The following is a 22,435-nucleotide window of genomic DNA, read 5'->3' on the forward strand; positions in this document are numbered from 1 at the left end:
GGCTAGGGAACCAAACTCATCACCAGCCAACTGGTGACATATCCATCTAAGTCAAGGCAGGAAAATATATTATTAGATGCTGTTTAGCTTCATGTAAGTGGTCCTAAATTTTATGATGCTCAGAGTATCCAAGCATCTTTGCTCACTGATTTAAGGGAAAAGAGGCTTGATGAGTTGGGGAAGAGAGTAGCAATAATTCAGAGATCAGATTTCACAATATAATGTCAAAGCTTTGGCTTTATCCAGTCTTGGAGTTACAGACACTGTATCTCTAATACTGTTAGGTTGTGAGCTTAAAGTTCACATGAATTTTCTCTTCCTTAGAAGTCTCAGATTTTTATTGTAGGCAAACTGACAGTTGAAGTCTTTTTGATGATAGTGATGTTAAACTTTAACACTTAGTCTTGAACTAAACAAAAAGGATCAGCAAAGTAATCTATTTAGATGAAAGGTGAAACTATCTTGTCAGTGATACTGGGATGTGTTTTTAGAAAATAGGTAGTTTTACAACTTGATTGAAGCAGAATGGGAAAGGAAAATGTGAAAGGATGTGTTTGTGTTGGATTTTAATCTAGGTGGCATATTGAATGTAACTACAGAAACCAAAGGTGTGTTTTCCATCTACCACCCAACATACCTTAAGTTAAAGGTGAAGTGAAATATATGTCCAAACCTTTTAGTAATTTAGCATTTTCAAAGCAAAGTACTTGTCAGTTTTTCATAACAGCATTATTACATCCACAGTAATCACAATGCATATTAGCTAGTAGGGAGAGAAGAGGGCAGGCTCTTCATACACACCAAAGAAGTAGTACACAAAGAAAGAAAGGAGGAGTCAGGAAAAATTACAGGAAAAAATTAAATACAACTGGTTAAATTTTTTAAAATTACTTCTATTAGTATTTTTATTGTTCTGTTTTCCTAGCATAAGAATTTGATTTTTGTGAAACTCTGAATAGAGTCAACCATATGAAGGGCTGCAACCACACAAGGATGCTGGAAAGTGCAATTATTTCCCTGAATATGGTATAGGTGGAATCAAATTTGATTTATTTTAATGCACTTGAAAGAAGCTGGAGTTTTTCTAAGTAACAGGTGAAAGAGTCAGATTTACTATGGGATGGTGGATATTTAATATTTCTTTTTATTATATTTTTAAAATTATGCATACAATTATTGCTTTTGTGTTTTGGGTCTCTTAGACTTTGTTTTTGAAATATAACCCTGTTGCATCCAGGTTTCTGGTCCAATCTTCTCAGCTGGTATGGTGTCACTTTCCGTATGGAAAGAACTTGTGTTCCTGGGGTCTTTTCTGGTAACAGAGGGCATTTTCCCTGCTTATATAAAAGCAAAACATGCTGTTCAAAAGGAATCTCTTCAAATACATAAATGAAAACCTTTCTCTTGAACCTCTAGAAGAAATTCCCATCCTTGCCAGACAAAACATAGGATCAGTTTGAGTGTACATTTTTCCCCACCATGAGGAGAGTCTTGTCAGTCTGGAGAAACATTAATGAGAACAAAATAGGTGAATGTTTATTTTTCTTGATATATCCAGGTTGTTAATTTCCAAAGATAGTCCATCAAAGTTGTGACATTCATGTGTAGAAACATGTAACCCACATTCACAGTCAGAATCTCTAGGAACCTTTGTCTGCATAAGCACAAAGATTGTCAATGGCTGTAATGGCAAATGGTGATTTTGGTTTATTCATGAGTCCAAGATCTAGAACCATTCCCATTCCATGGAATGTTATTTCTGGTAACATTCTCTTAATGAATTGCTAACTTCTATAGGTAACTAATATAGAGGTGAATTTAATTCAGTTGTAGGATAAATCTTTGGAAATTTTTGTGCATTTAAACAATTTTCAAAATGGTAGCTACTCTGACAGCTGTTGACACTTTCCTAGTTGTCCTCCTTTGGAATGCCTACTTACAATTGCAGCAGCAAAATAACTTACTTTTCCTACAGTCAGAAAATTTTCTGTTCTCTAATTTTCATTTGGGGATGGGCCTGCCTAGTTTTTATATGATTCACTTCATCTGTACTGCATCTGTTCTATTACAGCTTGAACAAATGACCATTAAGATGGACTGTGTAATAGAGCTCCTTTCCCAAGTGTTTCTCTCCCTTCCCTTTTTTCATGCCAATGAGTTGCACCAACGACTGAGTTGCACTCAGTGCAGTAGGTAGCAGTTCATCAGAGACTTTTTATTTGAACAAAAGGGCTTTCTGACATTCTGTGTCTTGGAAAACTGGGTGTTTGTGACAAAAAGACCAAGTTGTAAATAATGTCTTTAGTAGCTGATACAGTAGGTCTGATGGATCCTTCTTTTGCTCTATTGTCATTCATTTTGCCCAAACAGTGATAAATTCCTTTTGTGCCTGTGGTAGGGATGGGGTCAGGTGTTACTTCAGCAAGCTAAATCCTAGCATTGCTTTATTGCTACACTCTGCAGGTTTAGACCAAGACTCCTTGATCATGCTACTGTCCCATCTTGTGTACTTGACCAAAGCAGATGTGGAGGAAAGAATAAACACAAAGTACATGATTATGCCCCACTTTTCTCCTAATGCACTCGTAACCAATGTACGTCAGCTGAGGGGCTGCCTGAAGCTAAAAAGTTTGTCTGTGTAGTAACCTCAGATAAATGTCTCTGCCAAATACTTGTCAAATATCCCCTCGATTCCATGTAAAATTTCACCATCCAAACATTCTTTTTGGCAAAGCATTCTGTGAATCTACCATCTGTTGTGTGAAAAACTACCTCCTATTCTGTCTTTTGAAATCTGGTTCCTAAGAGCTTGATTTCATGGAGCCTAGCTCTTGCTTTTTAAAAGGTTAGGAACTGTCTCTTCCTTTCTGCCCTGCCCAGGCCACTCTGGAAATATGACAACTTTGTCTTTTCCAAGTTGTCTCCTGTCCAGATCAATGAGTCATACTTTACACATTTGTTATTTATGTGCAATTTATCCCTTCCCTCTTCTGGAATGGTTTAAGCTGTTCACTTTTGAATAGTAAACTCCTGAATTATTTGTGCACTCTTTATACTGGAAGTTTATACGCTTGTACTGATGGGATGTGCATCTCCATGTCATTATAGATAGAGGTATTTACTGTACATAGGATTATGTTTCTGATACTGGTGCTTCCAGTCTAAAATGTTTCTGTAAAATGGTTGGGGTTTTTAAATTTTGTTTTGGAGTTTTTATGTTTTTGAGAGGCAGGAAATTTGTTATGTTGTAATGCAGCATTTAGTACTTTCAAAGTGCTAACTTAGAATTCCAAGGAATATATACTGTAGGAGTTAAGATAACAGTAATATTTGATGAGGCAGAACTTAGGCATACTGAAAAGCTCTCAAGATTCCTTGGAACTTGTACTGAGACTAAAAAGTCCCTGTCAAATATAAATACACCAAATGGATAGAACTATATTTAACAGTAGGATCACAGAATAGTTGTAATCACAAGGCATCTCTGGAGATTGTCTTGTCCATCTCCCCTGCTCAGAAAAAAAGTAGACTAGAGCAGGTTTCTGAAGGCCTTTTTCAGTCAGGCTGTTAGTATCCTGGGGATACACATTCTCTAGCCTGTTTGGACAGGCTCGTTTAGTGGAAAAAAAAGGAATGAGGGAAGAAAAGTTTTCTTTAAATAGTTTCCTCTATGCATGTATTTCAGATTGTGCCCATTGCCTCTTTTCACTGGCTATCATAGAGAAGAGTCTGATTCCATCATGCATACACTCTCCCATTAAACACTGATGCACATTGATATGATTCTTTTCCCTCTTCTCTTCGGCCCTGAGCTGAGCAATCCCAGCTCCTTCTGTTTCTTCTCATCCCAGAGATGCTTCAACCCTTAACAGTCTTTATGGTGATGAATTATACTAGTAGAACTTTACCTGCTAATGTGAACCTGTTTTCTTAACTCAGGAGTTGAGAACAGACACATCCATTCTGTGTCTCTGAAAACTACCTTGTTTTTAATACCTTTTTTGAAACGTGGGGACGTTATAAACAGTTGCACATTTTTCCACAGGTTTCAAGGAATGTGCACAATTTTAGTGTAGACTTACGGTATCTGGTTTTAATTGACAATTTCTAAGAAGTTACTAACACCTGACATGCTGGAACCTTCTTTGTCATTTTAATGTGTGATTCAAAATTTCAAAGAAACTTTAAAATAACATTGGATATTTTATTAATAGTAATTGTGGATCTCTTTCATTAACTATAAAGATCCATGTAGACATAGTCTACTCTTACCCTTGTGTATTATCTAACATCCTGCACCTATTCAGTTGTAGAATTCTGATTTGTTTTCTTGTACTTGTGACAGTTGTTTTTGAAAGATGAATTAGTGTTTCTTGCTGGTGGCTTTCCTGTCTCATTTTTTCATCCATTTTTCTACTCCTCTGCAAGAGTATAAATAAGTATATGATTTTCCTGTTGCCTACTAGGAAATCTCAAACTAATCTCAAGTCAATTTACTAGTCTGTTTAAAAATAAATAATTAAAAAACCTACAAGAAACCCAAAATAAAATTGTGTATATCATAAACCAACAAATATGAACATGTATAATCTAAAGTGATTTTGATAGTGTGTTCTTCAAAGTTTTCTAATAACTTACATTTTCAGGGTTATCTTGAAGAATTGGTACGACTCAGAGAAAACCAGCTGTCTGAATCTGTCTCACAGAATAAACTGCTGTTGCAAAGAATTGAAGACATGGATCTAGCCCATAAAATGGAGAAGGAGCAGCTGGAATATATCATTGTGGAACTGCAAGACCAGTTGTAAGTTAGCATAATAGAGAAGCATTGCTACAGCAGCATTACTTAAATTATTTAAGTTATATAACTATACAATATGTGGAGTTTCTAATCCTGTGGAAATGAGTCAACTTCTTAAAGAAATTGATGTATTTTAGTTTTTTTTTTTTTTTAATCTGACAAGTCTTAGTTTTGGGAATGGTTCCCTGGAAACCGTAGTAGTGTAAAACAGAATAATTCCGAGATAAAATATTTAAATTTTTAAAATCTGAAATAACTTACAGTAACTTGCTTAAATTTTATACACATTTTTATAAAATGTTCTTTATATTTCATTACTTCCAGTTTTAAGGCTACCCCTAAAAGTATTGAAACAAGCTACCTTGTGAAGATCATTTTTTAAAAGTTAGGCAAGAGGGGTAAAAAATATTTATTTTCTTTGGCTAGATTTTAATTTATTTGTGATGGCTCAGACACTGTAGAAGTTAGTCTGTTAGTCCTAAAACTATTCAAATTGGCAAAGCAGTTCACTATCACCTTTTCTTCAATGCAAGGCAAAATGCTAAAACAGTAGAAGGCTTATTTTTTATTTTTATAGCATATGTGATTTCTAGTATGATAAATATTGGAGTATCTTACGATTATTATACAGTTTATCCTCTCAGCCCTGTCTGTTGGGTGGGGAGGAACTCTCCTTTTGCAGACATTGCCACATTGGATGGGTCTCTGAGCAGCCTGGTGTAGGGGAAGGTGCCCCTGCCCATGGCAGGGTGTTGGAGCAGGATGATCTGTAAGGTCCCTCCCAACCCAAGCAGTTCTGTAATTCTGTGTTTGAAGACCCAGGCAGATGGAAAACTCAGTGATAGGTTGCCATGAAACTGCCATTCAACTGCAGCAGTTGAATGTTCTCTTCATAACAAATATAAAACAAATTGTTTTGCCTTAAATCTGGATTAATTTGTTAGTGTCTGAGCCCTGGAGTAACAAGGCAGCCTTCTGAAACAATCCACGATAAAGAGAATAAATGAAGACACCTCCAAAGGGGTCTTTACTATGAAGTAAAATATTTCAAGCTTGTAAGCAAAGCTTTGGGCTTTTTTTCTGCTGCTCTCGCTCTCATAATGGATCATTTTATTGCCAGTGCTTGAAATGGATTTTATTAAAGTGTTCAGGAATACAGAATTGGTATTTTATTTAGGCCAAATGCAGAGTTGATTAAGAAAAAAAGATGTTTTTCCAAGTTTTTTTTTTTCCTTCTGATTGACTGTAAGGTTTTGAGACATACCTATTCTTGAACTCTTCTCTGAACTTGCTGATATGCCTAATGATTCATGTTATACTGCTTTGGCATCCCTGGTTATTTGGGGGATGTGAGGGAAGGTGTAAACTTATTTAAACCTACACTGATGCTGGAAATTTTGAATGCTCATACCTGCTGTTAAATTTTAGCTGAGATGTCAGCAGTCAGACTGTTCTGAAGATCTCAGCCTTTCAGGTTTGATTTTGTTTCATGGCTTTATTGTGTAAAGGCTCAAATTGTGGAATAACCTCTGTTGTATCTTGACAGTGCTCTTGTATATCTGTTTGTGAGACACTGCAGTCAGGAGTCTGAACTACTCTAGATATTTGGGGTATAATTTTACATTTTTATCGCTGTGAGTGTAGTGTGCCTGACAGGTGAGGGAGGGGAAGAAATATTCCTAGCAGGTTTATAATGGTAAACATCAGTCATAATTAGCTTATTTTAACAATATTTGGTGTTTATGTTGGGTCTTTTATTCCAACCAAAGGTAATCTGGCAACAGAATGTGTTTTATCAGTAATATGTCTGTAACGAGGCATGAGTTTTGGCCAATTGCTTTTTATGGTCCAGCCATTTTAGAATGATGTTAAAGTAATACCAAAACTTAGTGTTTTGCTCCCCTACCATCACTGACATTTTGAAGCAGTGAATGTAAGTTGTAATCTGAATTCTTCATCAGCAGATAAGAGCAAATCTGGGACTGTAATTCTGCCCAAGGCGTACTGCATTGCTGTTTGTAAAACACTTTGAGATTGGTTTAGGATCGTTTGCTGTGTAATTGAAACTATTATAAATAAACATTCTATACTTCCTTTTTGATGATGCTCTTCTATTCTACTGGCTGCAGGCATGAAAAGCTAAATGTTTTATGTGTCTTGTCAGTGGACTTGACAGAATCTGAGTCCGTATCTATTTCTGCCTTCTTCCACCAAAAAAAAAAAAGAAGGTGAGGAATAGAGGTCTGACTTTGTTGACAGTATAGGCTGTTGCTGTTGCTGACTTGGAAACCAGTTAACCCAGGATCAACAGATCAACAAGGCCTTCAGGTTAAACATTAGATAAACATTAGATTTCCTACAGAGAAGCTTTTCTATATGCACGTCCACTAAGGGGGCTTGCTGCAAAGCATGAAATAAATATGGGGATAGGACATCAGAAAAATTTGGAAGGAATTTTTCTTTTACAGCTGCTATGCTTCATGTTCTGCAATTTTCAGTATTCTTAACTTTGTCTCACACACTTGAATATTCAAACTACAATGAAAAACATAGCTTCCAATTTAGTTAAAAGATCTCATCCATTTTACAGATCTCATGAATACCACTGTTTGGAAAATGGTGAAGCTGAAAATTTATCATTTAGTTATTCACAAGAGTAACTTTTTTTTTGTGTCTCTCAGCTTAATTGCATTCCTTAGCAATATGCCCACCCGTCTGGGGATTGGACCTCTTACTTTGTTGGCAGGTGTCTGATGGCAAATCTAGGTGGAAAAGTGAATCTGCAATAGACAACCTGATTATCAGTTCAGCACATTTAGGCTAATACACGGCTCATCAGGAAGAAGGTTCAGGCTGGACATTGGCAAACATCCCTTTACCCAGAGGGAGGTCAAACACTGCAGTAGGCTCCTGGAGAGGTGATTGATGCCCCCAGTCCATCAGTGTTCAGGAGTCATTTCAATTGTGTGAATTGTAATAATGATGAGCCACTCAGGGCCTTCATTTTTTTCTTCAGATGTCATCACTGTCATGTGATTTTTTCCCTAGGACTCGAACACTACAGAACAGTGCTTTTGGCTCCACTCTTCTCTAAGAATAGTGCATTTTTACAGTGAGGGTGAGGCAGTTCTAAAGGCCCTAAAGTACATAAAATAAACAGCTCTGAAGTTCTTGAAAATGACAACTCACAGGAGAACATCCAGGAGAAGCCTGTGATCCATGGCATGCCTAGATGAAGAAAATAGTTCAAATTCTGTAACATTCAAATTACAGAATTATCATTTGATGGGATAGGGATCCCAAAGCATCAAGAAACTGGATCATGGAGTATTTGAAATGTGCAGAGGCAGACATTCCTGCCTCCTCTATGTTTCTGGAAAGAAGTGTTGAATGTCTCTTGAAGCACAGGGACATTTGATCGCACACCCCATCAGTAAAAAAAAATTCTAAGAACCACCACAATATAGGTATAATTATTTATAAATTATATTAATATACTGTTGTGCTAATATATTATTTGCATTCTTAAACATACAAAAATAGAAAATGAAGAGTATAAGATAAAGATGAAATAAACAATTTACCTTGTTATGTAAATGTTACATTTTAAAAAATTTGTTAGCAGTACAAGAAGGGTTTTTTCCAGTACCCCAAAGGATTATCTTCTGCGTCCCACTTTGAGACCACTGCCTTGAAGGACTAGTTAGCTCAGTCAAAAATATGACTGGACAAAATCTGGAACCAGTGGCCCACAATATCCTTGCATTAAAACTCTTTAGCTCAGCTTAAACAGGCTTTTTTCCCCCCTTAGGGTGATGTTTAGTATTTCTTTTGACTAACACACAACCTGTGTTACGACAAAATCTGCTTTTGTTACTTTCAAGTTCAGATTCTGCATCTGAAGGTGATATTTATATATGTTAAATATTGATGTATGATTACAAGAGAGATTCATCAATTTCCTGATGGGCTCATTTTCTGCATATTGACTCACTGATGTTATAAAAATTGATCTCACTGATGTTATAAAAGTTGATCATGTCAACATGCAACATCTTTTTAAACAAAGTGAAAGGAAAAAGGAAAGCATTGTATGCAAAGCAGAAAAGCTCTCAAAATGCTTTAGAAGTTTTTTCTTCTGTTTTGATTTTTGCTGAAATGAGAACGGTGATTTGTATAATGTTTACCACCACAGGTTTCCTCTGAAAGAATTTTTTTAAGTTTTCAGGTTGGTGTGCCTGGTGTAAGAAGTTGTGGCCCCTTTGTCCCCAGTGGTGTAACTTTTTAATCAGTTTATCACATTTATGGGAAATTTGTTTTGTACATTCAAAATAACATATGTTTTATGTACATACAACTATGCTATATTTTATACCATTCTTTTTTATCTCCCACTACTGTTTCTTTGTAGATCCCCATCTTGTTATAGTATTCTGTGGAGGGGAGAAAAGTTAGGGGGGAGAAAAGTCAGTCTTCCGTGTTTGGAATTCTTTTACTGGTTAAGGCATAGATAAGCATCAAATTAAATTGAAGGGACACTCACATCTTATACTGTATTAAGCTTGACTGTGGAATTAAGAATTTTTTTAATGTGTTGTCATATCTTAAAGATAGGTTTAATTTGTCTGGCTGTTTCTTCAGAATTAGCCTTTTCAAGGTCCAAACTATGCTGTTCCTCCATTCTTAATGTCAATATAATGTAATATTTGATTATATTAATAATACTTAATATTTTAATATCCAGCAATACTACATTTTCTATCTGAATAATACAGCTGTATTTGTAAAGAGAGTAAATTCGGATGTGATTAACTCCAGGTAAAATTGGCTTCTCTGTTTCAAACACACCATGACCTACCAAGTCTATTATGGACTACATGAAGGAAGATACACTATATTCTCTGTTAGCAAAGATGATTTCTTTTCAGTGCATGGTCATGCCCCATTTGGTTAAAAACTTGCTTATTAAAATAGTATCTCTGCTTGTCCTCGCTTTGTCAAAATGCTGTTTGTAAACACTCTGGAGTCTGCAGCATGCTGCTGTGAGCAGGCAGGGCTCAGAGAGTCAGAGGGGAAGGCACAGGGCTGTAGAGGATGCAGGCTGTAGCTGGGCTCTCAGGGACAGGGCTGTAGAGGATGCAGGTTGTAGCTGGGCTGTCAGGGCTGTGGAGGATGCAGGCTGTAGCTGGGCTGTCAGGGCTGTGGAGGATGCAGGCTGTAGCTGGGCTGTCCGGCTGTAGAGGATGCAGGCTGTAGCTGGGCTGTCAGGCTGTAGAGGATGCAGGCTGTAGCTGGGCTGTCAGGGCTGTGGAGGATGCAGGCTGTAGCTGGGCTGTCAGGCTGTAGAGGATGCAGGCTGTAGCTGGGCTGTCAGGGCTGTGGAGGATGCAGGCTGTAGCTGGGCTGTCAGGGCTGTAGAGGATGCAGGCTGTAGCTGGGCTCTCAGGGACAGGGCTGTAGAGGATGCAGGCTGTAGCTGGGCTCTCAGGGACAGGGCTGTAGAGGATGCAGGCTGTAGCTGGGCTGTCAGGGCTGTGGAGGATGCAGGCTGTAGCTGGGCTGTCAGGGACAAAGCAGAGAGAAGCTTCTCCTATGAAATGAAAGCAGGAGGGTCTGAGCAAAGGCTTTGAAATTGTGTGTTGTGTCTCCTTGTGAGTAAAACTTTATTGTGGGTTGCCTGGCTTTGTAATCCTAGCTCAAAACCTAAATCATCTGGAGAAGTAGAGAAGCTGGATCAATTTTTTTAGCCCTCTTGCTTTCATTTCAGGCAGTCCCTCTTTTAAGGCTTTTTTCAAAGAAACTGAATTCTTCAACTGCTTAAGTACAGTAAATCCAATTTGTTGCAGCTGCTTTACTTCCTCACTGAAAGGAAGTTGAAGATTAAATTTTAATCTTTGATCTTGGTAAGTTTCTTTCCTAGAATGTGAAAACTGAGAATGCTAATCCTTTCCTTTTAAAGCTTTAATGGATCCTGCTATCAAACCCTAATTCACATTAGCCATGCTTTTATTTGTAATGCTTCCTGTCTGTCCTCTGCTTCTCCCTCAAGTTTGAGCAGCACTTTGAAATCCTGTTTGGTTGATTTTCAACTTGTATGCATGTGAGTTTTGGGTTTGTTGTTTTTTGTTTTTTTTTAACATCACAGAAAAAATATTACATAGTCTGATAAAACTTATTTTTGGGCAGTGTTTTGAATTTTTTTGGTGTAACTTTTGCGTTTCAAGTTTGCTGCAATATCGTAATCCCATTCTATTTTACAAGGGTGTGACCTGACAGCAAGAAGGGAAGTTCTGTTTTTAGTGAGGTGGAAACCCAAGAAGTCATGGGTGTTTCCTTTTTTGCAAATATAACTAGGAAAAGTTCAGCTGGGCATAGGACATAGAGAGATTCCTGCAATTCAGAGAGAAACATAAGGGCAAGGTACAGAACTATGCACAGTTAAACAATGTGTAGTCAAGCCTCCAACATGATTATTCTGTTCTTAGAATCCACATGGGTTTGTTGTGCAAAGGGAAACCAAAAGTTTCTGGGCTGATAGCAGCCTGAAGGAAAGGGTTTACTCTACAGGATGCAGTAGATAGGGAGGCATTTATTTTTAACCCCTCATATTTTAGTATCTTATTCCAAACTACTAAAAGGGGGTGTTAAAAGGTCTATTTTAAAATAAACCTTAACATTCTAAAAAAAGTTTAAAGTTTTTGAAGCTATTGGTGTCTTCAAGGATGTGTTGGAATATTTACAGGAAAATGTTTTCTGACTCCAGAATGAAAAATACTTTTGTAAGGAGTCTGCCTTCTGCTTCCTTCTGCTCTGCATTCCCCTTGGTGGGTTAGAGACCCACAGGGACTTTTCTTTCCCCATTTTGCATACTTAATGACATTAGCATGGCAGTGTGTCCCCTTCTAGGAATCTAATGTGTAATACTAAACTCTGTTTTTATAGTGGCATCTTTTCTCTCTTCTCCCATAGTTTCACTTCTATGGATAAAGGTATTGCATGGAAGTACCAAGCAAGAAAGCTTTAAATAAGTTACTTGGACATTAGCATCTTATGCATTCCAAAATCCAGAACATTTGTCCAATGTAGAATTAAAAGATTGGGAACAGGGAAAAATAAGGCCTTTCAGAATAATAATAATGACAAGTATTGAGCCTCTGAAGGCGTCAGTGCATTGCAAATGACGTGCATTCATGATAGGAAAGCAGATTGTGTGGATTATGAGTTCCATCCTCTGTCAGTATACCTGAACTGTGGCAGAAGAAGGGTACTTGCTTTGGCATAGCAATCCAGCACACATCTGTGTCTTCCTCTTCTGATTTCACAAGAGAATTGTCTCGTGTGTGGAACCTCAGGTGAACTTGAGGCTTTGTTGTCATGAAAGAGTTTGAGTGACTTGATGCTGCAAATGGAGGGATTAAAAAGAAACAGATAAAAATTATGGTAAATTAATCATGGTGACTGCTGGATTGCAGTCACAGAGCCTGAATTTGATTTCTTTGTGCTTTACCTGTTTAGATAAATAACCTTGCATTACCATTTGCTTCTGAGAGTCACAGGGTTTTGTGCTTAATTTCTTCACCTTCATATTCATCTGCTGTGCATTTGCTTCTGTATTCCAAAAAATACTGATGGGAAAAGCAAATATTTCATATTGCTTATACATAAATGAGAAAAGTTGAGCAGAATTTAATATTTTCTAATATTTTTAATGCTAGTTACATGAAATTCAATATCAAACTAAATGGGCTTTACATGACAAATAGTGAAAAAATCATCATTTTTTAAGGGTGGAAGAACAGTACCAGGTTAGAATGGGGAGGAGAGGCTAGTTCTGTATTTGCAGACATTTTTTTATCATTGATATACTGAAGGAGTATCTCTGCAATTCGTCAGACAAAAGAAATTGATGTTTAAATTATCCTAGCTTCAGATTTATCTTATTAGATTTATTGGTTTAAATAAATCAGACCAGGAATTAAGTTTCATCCAGTAGGAAAAGAGTGCAAATTCCTTTTATACTTTCAAAACAAAACTGTAAGTTTCTCTAAAATACAAATAGTTTGTTCAAAAGAAAGATGAGTCACAGACCAGTGTGCATACACATGAGTGCAAAAATGTTGGAGGTTTTTAAAATTATGAATGGTATTTGTAAATTTAGGTTACAACTTGTTTTTCGAGTTTTAACTGTGTGTCTTGTGTTTCTTCAATATTTTGTTAAAATAAAGCACAGTCTAAATGAGTTCCAGAAAGGCTTTAAATAGATGCAGGGAAATGCCTGAAGTTATAACCAAGAAAATACAATCAGTGTGCTCCCTGGTTCCTGAGCAAGAAGCTTGTATTAGCTGCTGTCCTCTTTTGGCTAGCAGGTGGTTGAGATACAGACAGGTGCTGTTACTGTTGGCCATTGAGATGTTCTTATGCAACCACTTAACACTGTAATTTTTCATTTTGTTGATTTCCAAATTATAACTCAAATTATGTTGGCAGATATTCTGTTTCTAGTGTTAATATCTGATTGTGGATTTTTGCTTGGTTTTTTTTTTTTTTTCATTTCTTTGCCTCTGAATCAGACTTTTGCCTCCTCTTTTTTTATTCTGCAATTTCTAGGATTTGGAAGCTCTGCCTTACTGTTTGCATAGTTTGGCAGCTTTATTAATTCACATTCAACTGCCAAGAAGGACTTATATTACTCAAGGCTCGCTGCTAATAATTTAATTTTTTTGTTTGTAATTAAAACCTTTGTATTTTGAAAGAGATTATATATGCTAGTTTTGGGAAGTGCTTGCCTATGTATGTAGAAGATTAATCTTCTAATTACCCTGTTGGACATCTCTCATGAAACTCTTGCTGTCTTAACATGATAGTGGAATTTTAAAGAAAAAAGTGGTCATTCAGTAAACCTGAAGTTACTTAACCATTTTGCAGTTGTTTCTCCTGTTTTTACTTAATTCAAAGGAATCAAGCTAAAATGATAAAAAACTTTTTGAGAATACCAGTTTTCCTGATCTGTTAAGAAGAACGTTCTTGATTTATTTTTTTCCCACACCCTTGTAGAAATGTTTTTTTAAAAGGAATTTAGCTATAAACAGATATGTTGCATTTACATCACTGATATAAGAGGAAAAGAATCCTTAAATGACAAACTGAGCCTGAGATGATATTTACAGAAGGCAAATTAGACAATCTGTCAAAAGAAAGCTTGTTTGCTAAGAATCCTTCATTTCCCAGCAGAAATGAGATGATAGTTGAAGAACTGAAATCTGCTCTTTACTTTCTCAGTAGTTTAGTTGCTGGTCAAGTTCATCATTCTTGTTTTCTGTCAAGACCTACTGTCTGGGAAATTTGCTTGTGTTGTGCCTGCTGTCCTCCTCCAGAGAATCAGGCCTGGTTATTTGTCCATGGACATGAAGAGTGTCAGTCACATACTGCAGTGCCCTTTTAGTGAGCATATGCAAAGTTAACATATTATGGTATGTTTTGGTCCATTCTGGATGTTCAGAAGCAAAGTCTCCACTGCAGTTAGCCTAGAACTCAGGAGTTCCAGCTGCTGGTATTTCTGACAGTGTAAACTCATTCAAGTTATCCAAAGGTCAAGAAAATCTAAGCCTGTATAAAACTGATAACTAATTTTGTTAGGATATAGTTCAGGATCTCTCTAAGAGACAATAAAAGAGGATTTAAAAAATGCTGAAAAAGCTTCAAGGGCATCTGTTCTGTGGCCCAAATAGTGCCATGGCTGTGACACATGAAGATCTGTTGGTCAGTCAGAATAAGAAAATATGTTGCAGTAGGGACGTTCCTGCTTTTTTTTTCACTGCAGCAACTGCCTTTAGAAAGTCCTGGCATCTAACTGGTCTGGCATCTGGTTTGGGGAATGGTGTGTCAGTGTACAGGGCACAAATCTGAGAGAGATGCTGTATTGCAGCATCAAAATCTACTGGTAAGTAACTTGTTTTCATACCTGCTGATCTAATTTCTCAAAGTCCAATGACATACCAGTCCAGACAGCTCACTGCTCTGCTAGAGTACTGACAGCTTGGGAGTTCCCTTTTTATTTTGGAGTTGCTTTTACAGATTTTAGTTATATTCATGTATGCTATCAATTTGAGTTTGCATTCCATATTCCCTGTCCTAAATAAAGGTTTTTAAAGCTTGTTCTTATGCAAATGTTTTTATTTTTTTTAAGCTTTTATTTTCACTTTTACTTTTCACTACTCAGGTAGTTCTTGAACTGGAACACCCATCTGATGTAATTCCCTTTCTTAGGGAATTAGTCTGTTTGGTTTATTTCCTGTCTTCATCTGCTGGTAGGAGGGCAAATTGCCAACTGGACTGGCATTTTCTGGATTTGGAGAAATTAAGCTTGCAGGTAAGAAGTTACTGGTTTTTCATAGGTATAATTGGAAACAGAACTGACTTTTTTTTTGTTGAACAAAAAAAAACTTATGTAAATGGAACTTGAGCAAAAGGCTTCCAATGAGTCTGTATTTGATGCAAGGGAAATTGGAAATCTGGTATAGCTGAAATGACACCAGAAATTCTATGTAGTTATGGAAAGGCTTTTCTATATTAGCTTGGGCTAAGCTTGGATTGAATTTTATTTACTTACTTATTTTTAAGTTCCCATATAGTTACAGTATAGTAGTAAGTGACCAGCTATAGTCACTTATATAATTTCTGTTGTGCATGCAGGAACCCAACATACAGGTTGTCTTATGTCCCTCTGTCTCACTGTTAAGTCAGGTCACACTTTCAAGATGCAGAAGTCTCAGATGTGTTAATTCAAAGCAGTAATTTCTTAATCTCTTGAGAGGCAGCTGAGCTGCCATAAGCAATGCTAGTGCAAACAGAAGTGTTTCTGGGTTTATCTTAAGAATTAAATTTTAGAAACATAAACACAAACAAACAGAACAACAAAAAAAAGCCTAGTAAAAAAAAAAGCTATTTTTGATGCTTCATTTATACAGTGGCCCCTAACATGATTGTGCCAGAACTTAAAGGCAACATGGATGGAAATGGGCAGTAATTTGTCAATTGTGTTTTATTTTTTTGTGTGTACTGTACAAAAATATATCCTGCATGTGCTTAATACTCTCACAAAATGTTAAATCATTAAATAAACATCTCGAAATAATAAAAGTTGAGGAAATGTGCAAGTAAATATTCTGGAGAGTACCTGACGAACACAGGACAAGTGAACAGTAGAGGAGAAGGATGTTTATTGGAAGACTTCACCAGTCTTACATTTCCTAACTTCTTAAATACACAATGAAAGTCAAGAGCATGCAGAGATATTTCTGGGAATAGCTGTGTAAACCTGATTAATGCTTTGGCTGCTTCTGTTACTCTTGAATAAATGTAAGTAAATTTACAGGCCTGGAGGGAGCATATGTATCTGCAGTCACTTATTTCCACCCTGGGAGTATGTTAGTATTGATTAGTCTCATCAGTAATAGGCAGGAATTCTTCTCTTTTGTAATAGGCAGGAATTCTTTAGCAGGATGTTTTTACTGAACAGGTTTTTTTTTGTTTTTGAACAGGAGCTTAATTTTAATAGTAGTTCTTGGTATCGAGAAAAAAAAATACAAATGTAAGGCAAATATTGGTTAGTTTTTAATAATGTACTTTAGTACTAAGATGGTCTCATCTCTTTTTCTGGTTGTTTTGCCAAGGAAATTATTACTTCCAATAGTATTTTCAATTTGTGTGGAGTTTTTTCTTTTTTTCAGATATAAAAAAATCCCACCACAATTCAAGTGGCCTAAATGTTATCCTGGGACAACATGGGAGACTTTGTATATTATACTTCCCATATATATATATATATATATATATATATATATATATATATATATATATTTATGTTTATGTTTATGTTTATATGCATTATGGAAAAATCTATGCTGTGAAGTAGTACAAAGGGTATTTGGTCATTTTAAAAGAAATGCCCTGCTTTCAGCTGGGATAGAGTTAATTTTCTTCCTAGTAGCTGATACAGTGCTGCTTTTTGGATTCTGTTTGAGATTAATGTTGGTAATAGACTGATGTTTTGATTGTTGTTGAATGTTCTTTCTCTGCCTATCTCTTCACTATTTCTTTATTTTATAATGTTTGCAGAACTTGAAACCCTATATGAAGTTATCTTACACAAGTGTTGTTTGGAGTAAGGATTGCTAAGGGTACATCTGTTAACTTTCTGCAGATTATGGAACAGCTACTGCTACTGTTTTTGCCAACATGATTGCAAAGAGATGGAAATAATTGTAATCACAGAGGATACCACTTAGTTGGATGAGAGAGGGGAAGCTCACAGGCTCTCAGGCAATCAAAAATTTTTTCATGGCTAGATTAGAGAACGTACCATAAATGGATTTAACCCCCCTGCTCTCATAAGTTCTTACATAATCCTCCTGCACTGCACAAAACCTCTGCACTCTGCAGTCCCACTGTGTGAGTCCAGGATACCCTGTTCAGCCATATCTCACACACTGCCTGTCTTTCATCCAAAACACAGCCACACAATCTCTTATCCACTGTATTCTCCACTGCCTTCCTGAGATCACTGCTTTTAGCCACTGTTTTTATCTTCTTTTCCAGGCTGAAGAAAAGGAGTTAACAGCTTGGTGTATATGCTTGTTTTCACTCGGGTTTAATTGTATTTCCTTGGTTTTTAACTTCCTCCTTTAGTAAATGCTATTATTTCTCTTACTTACCCTCTTTTCATTTTGGAGTGTCCTTGCTTTTACTCCTACATTAAATGGCTTGACATACTGTCTACAAACCTTATATTGCATCATCCTTAAATCCTCACAGCTACAACATCAATAGAACCATATTTTATTGAACTTTATTGAAAAATGGAACTGCATACTCCTTCCAGTCCTGGTGCAAGGAAAAGTCCTGCCTGAAACCCTGCAGCACCTCTGCACAGAACTGGCCAGCCTGGTTACAGTGTTTGCATTCTGGGGAACAAGAGCACCACTGCAGAAATTCAATATGCCTTGGATAAAATAAGTTGCTGTCCTTGGAGAGCTCTTAACCTCTAGAAAGTGTTTTTCTTGTCTGAACAAGAGCAAGACAGCACTAGATAGCCTTGCACAGCTTCTTTTCACATTGAGTTTTGAAATTTGTATTTGCTTTTTTCATTAAAACTTGATCATATTTTCTTCCTTTTTAACTTCTTCTGTAGCAAATGCTTTTGTATCCACCTCTTTTCCTGTTTCTGAATACTTTTGTAGCAGGATCATTTTTCCTCATGGTGATTAGGAGTGTGAGGATTCTGTATGCTGTGTCCACATGGCACTTAGGGAGATGGTTTAGTGGGGGACTTGGCAGTGGTGGGCTTATGGTTGTACTCAGTGGTCTTTTCCAACCTAAATGGTTCTGTATTTCTGTGCTCTTTAATACTTTCACTCTACAAATAAATTTGGTTAAACAAAAGCAGTGCCAGTTTTTGCATAGCAGGAGAGTTGCTGTCTGCAGGCAATGCCTCTATAATGGCTCTCTGCTGCAGTGGAAACTTATGAAAAATGTCTGCAGAAGAGCTAAGAGCTAAATAATCTACAAAGCTGGTAAAATAGATAGTAACTAATAGCAGCTGGTGTGAATATTTTGTCTAAATTTTATTGCCTATGCTACTATTTTAGATATATTTGATACTATGCTTGGACTGATTTTATAATTTCAAATCTATTTTTACATATTTTTAAAGATTCAAAATAAAAGCTCTAAGAGGACAATATTTAGTTCTCAAGTATTTAAGAGGAGACTATTTAGTTCTCTTCAAGTTTATTCAACTTTATGCCTGGTTTTCTTCCTGAGCATGGTAGAGTGGTTTAAGAAATGATTAACTGAAACTATCTTTAAATGTTGTGTTAAAATTCTTGGGAAATTTTGGTGACTCTTTGCTTCAGAATTTCTTTGTTCACACAGTAGGATGTAAAAATTTGTGGAATATAGAATATAGAAATATTAGATATATTCAATATAGAAACCTATATCAAATGCAAAAATTCCACTGTTATTAGGAACTTGTCTGCAGATGTGTGTCTGTGATAATGTGTCTGTGATAGCTTACAGGGGTTGTCCAAATGGAAATTTTCATGTCCATGTTACATGTGTAAATTTGTATTTAGACCCTGTGGGCATAGTTGCTCATATAAACTGTGTCCTGTTTTGAAACTCCTGTGAAAATATTCAAGATGTCCTTCTGAATAAGGAGGTGATGTAATGTACCTGGCAAACCTCAGAAAAACTTGCTATCTCTGTGTTTCAGTTTCCTCAAATCAACAAGCTCTGTGTAATGCTCAGTGTTCCCAGGGGATTGGGGTTTTTACATGGGGAAGTGAATACCATGCAAGATACTTGAAATTATTGAGAGCTTTGGGTCAGCAAAGTGGTTATTCCTGAAAACCTCTTAGGAGGGTGAGGGTGTGGATCTCTAGGTAGAAAGGTTGATTCTTTACCTGTATGAATACTGAGGGAATTAGTCATCTTGTGAGAAATTCAAATTCTTGAAACTAGTTTTAATCACAGTTGTGCTTCATCCTCTTTTTGTGCAATAAAACTCAGAATCTGTCTCCTCTGTGAAACTCAGCTCCTAAAAGTTCCTTACTGAGCTTACTACTGTCTTTGTTTTGTTGGAAATTTTGGCTCTTTGGGCACTGTTATTTGCCCTTACAGAAGTTCCTGTCTAAACAGTTCAAATATCACCAGAATAAAAACTTTTTTGTAAAAAAAGACCTGTTGACAATGTTATTGGAAAATTCAAGTAAATGTATGTGTGCCATGAATAGTTATTTAATTTGCTGTGCAGTTGGCATTTTGGATAGCAACATGGCATTTGGCTTTGAACTTCTGAGTACATTTGCTATGGAGATGAGTAAATTAGCTTTTTGCTTCAGAGATCGTCAAATTCCTTGTAGAGCAACATTTTACTATTGTCTAGTATTTTGTGGATTGGAGGACTTAAAAAATCCAATTACAAAATGCTCTTGCTTTTAGTTCTAATTATTCTACAGCAGTATAAGGGCAGATCAGAGGTTGCCTTGTGCTATTGGAAAAAGCCTGATCTTGTCTTGGAGCCTGAAAAACTAGGTACTTTCCTTATTTCAATATATTTCAATATGACTTTTGGCAGGTGATTTCCAATACTGGCATATTAGCTTCTTCATTTCTAGAATTTTAGAAAACTGTTTTGCTTCCTTGGGAATATGAGGCAAAACTAATTTGAGCATTTAAGGTCTTCAGTTTACACTTTTTCATATCAGTTATAGACATAGTTACTAGAAATTGTAAGGTGATAGAAAACAGAGTAACTAAGTGCTATATTTTGCATGAAAGCATACAGTGGACTTAACATGTCCGGTTTTTAGTTCATTCTGGAAAAGTATTGAAGGGGGGATGCAAGGGTGTTCAAACTGCAAAAAAAAATTGGTGTTGTGGGAAGCATATCACATTCCCAAAGTGGGCTTGCAAAAGAGCTGGCCTGTTAATTACCATTATGCTGGCAGAAAGAACCTTCTAAATGCAGTTGCAATTCTTTATTGCTTTTGTAGAAGGATTCAAATGTCAACTTTTTTTTTTTTTTTGGTTCCAAAATATGTCTTAATATGTTTCTAAGTTGCTTCCCTTAGGAAAAGCGAACAGTTTAAGATGCTTTGTGAAAATTGCAGTCTGTTGGTCACTTGAAATAGAACATCTGGATGTGGATGATCACTAGTGGTGTTCCCTTAGGCTTGGATTTGGGGTCAGTCCTGTTTAACATCTTTATTGGTGATCTGGATCATTCTCAGTCAGTTTGCAGATGACACCGAGCTGGGTGGGAGTGTTGATCTGCTGCAGGGTGGGAAGGCTCTGCAGAGAGATATGGGCAGACTTGATCAATGGGCTGAAGACAAGTGCATGAGGTTCAGGAAGGTGGAGTGCCAGGTCCTGTCCTTAGGTGACAACAAGCCCCTGCAGTGCTACAGGCTGGGGAAGGAGAGGCTTGAGGGCTGTTTGGCAGAAAGGGGCTTGGGGTGCTGGTTGGCAGGTGGCTGAACGTGAGCTAACAGTGTGCCCAGATGGCCAATGGCATCTTGGCCTGTATGAGGAAAAGTGTTGATTGCTCTGTACTCAGCACTGATGAAGCTGCACCTCAAGTACTGCATTCAGTTTGGGGCCTCTCCTTCCAGAAAGGACATTGAAATGCTGTGTGTCCAGAGAAGGGCAGCAAGGTTTGTGAAGGGTCTAGAACAAAATCCTGTGAGGAACATCTCAGGGAGCTGTGGGTGTTTGGTCTGGTGGAAGCTCAGCAGGGACCTCACTGCTCTCTACAGGCTCCGGAAAGGAGTTTGTAGTGAGTGGGGGTCGGTCTCTTCTGCTGTGGCTGCAGTGACAGGACCCAAAAAATGGCTTTAAGATGAGACTTAAGAGGGGAGATTCACATTAGATATTAGAAAATTTTTTTCGCTGTTCAGGTAGTCAGGGGGAAATAGGTCGCTCAGGGAGATGGTGGAGTCACCATTGCTGGAGGTGTTTAAGAGACATCTGGGTCTGGCACTGGGTGATGTGGTTTAGGGGTTACAGGGCAGTGCTGGGTGATGGTTGGACTGGATGATCTCGAAGTCTCTTCCAACCATGATGATTCTATGATCATCTATGTCCTGTCTTTCCTTTATCTTAAGGAATTGCATGTAATAGACTCTTTTTTTTTTTTTGTATTCACAGAACTGTGCTAAAGAATAATGACTTGAGATCAAGACAAGAATTAACTACTCACCTCACCAATCAGTGGCCTTCCCCAGGAGCTCTGGATGTCAATGCTGTTGCCTTGGACACTCTACTCTATAGAAAGCACAATCAACAATGGGATGAGTAAGTATCATATTTATTTTGACTCCCCCTTAGAGGAACAGGGAAACTAACAATTATATATTTCCTTCAGCATACTTTGGAACATATCCGATTGGATATAGTTACCAGTGAAAGATCACTGGTAACTAAAATCAGTTTCTCTTGCTTTCCATAAAAATTTTCTTCCTTTGGATTAATTTTTTTAAAAAAGGCAGAAAAATAAATCATTGCTTTAGGAAAGAACTGGCTTTGGAAATAAATAAGAATAGTGTTTAAGAGAAGAAAGATTAACTGCATAGGATTATTTTAGAAAACTCTTTAAGGAGAGTTGAATATACCTAGTTAGATCTTTAAATGTGTTGCTATCAAATATTACTTGCTTTGCAGAAAAAGTTTTCAAAGTCTGGACCAACTTTCAGCAGAAGTCAGTCTTTCTCAATCCTCTCTGGATCCAGGTCACTCACAGGATGGGAAGCAAGATGGAATTAACTTGTTAAATGAAGGTACAGAGCCAGTCTAATGTCCTCCTTTAATTTTGTTCTTCATAGTTCTGGACTTCAGTACCTGTGAGACAAATTTTCAGCGTGAAGAAGATACACATTGAAAAACATGTTTTTCATTGTTATGCCAAGTGTTTCAGTTTCCCTAAGAACTCTGCTTCAAATTAGTTTGGATTTATGAAGATACACACCCCACTCCTCTGTATTTAAAGCTAAGCTTCAAATGTCTTGCATGTCTTCCTTTTCCATCACAGAATCAGTCAGCTTTACCACAAGGGAGATCTGCTGATATCTTTCT

General features: G+C 37.0%; 1 protein-coding gene across 1 annotated transcript in view; it reads left to right on the plus strand.

The window, feature by feature from the left end:
• Positions 1 to 22,435, plus strand: part of RUNDC3B (RUN domain containing 3B) — a 50,357-nt gene that overhangs the window by 25,461 nt on the left and 2,461 nt on the right. Inside the window, exons 8-10 of the mRNA XM_054273730.1 lie at positions 4,647 to 4,804; positions 21,512 to 21,658; positions 22,025 to 22,140. Of these exons, the coding sequence (XP_054129705.1) occupies positions 4,647 to 4,804; positions 21,512 to 21,658; positions 22,025 to 22,140 (421 nt within the window). The remainder of the gene's footprint in view (positions 1 to 4,646; positions 4,805 to 21,511; positions 21,659 to 22,024; positions 22,141 to 22,435) is intronic.

The sequence above is a fragment of the Melozone crissalis genome, unplaced genomic scaffold, assembly GCF_028551555.1.
Source record: "Melozone crissalis strain CALT ecotype California unplaced genomic scaffold, PUWL_Pcris_2 ptg000016l_1, whole genome shotgun sequence".
Taxonomy (NCBI): domain Eukaryota; kingdom Metazoa; phylum Chordata; class Aves; order Passeriformes; family Passerellidae; genus Melozone; species Melozone crissalis.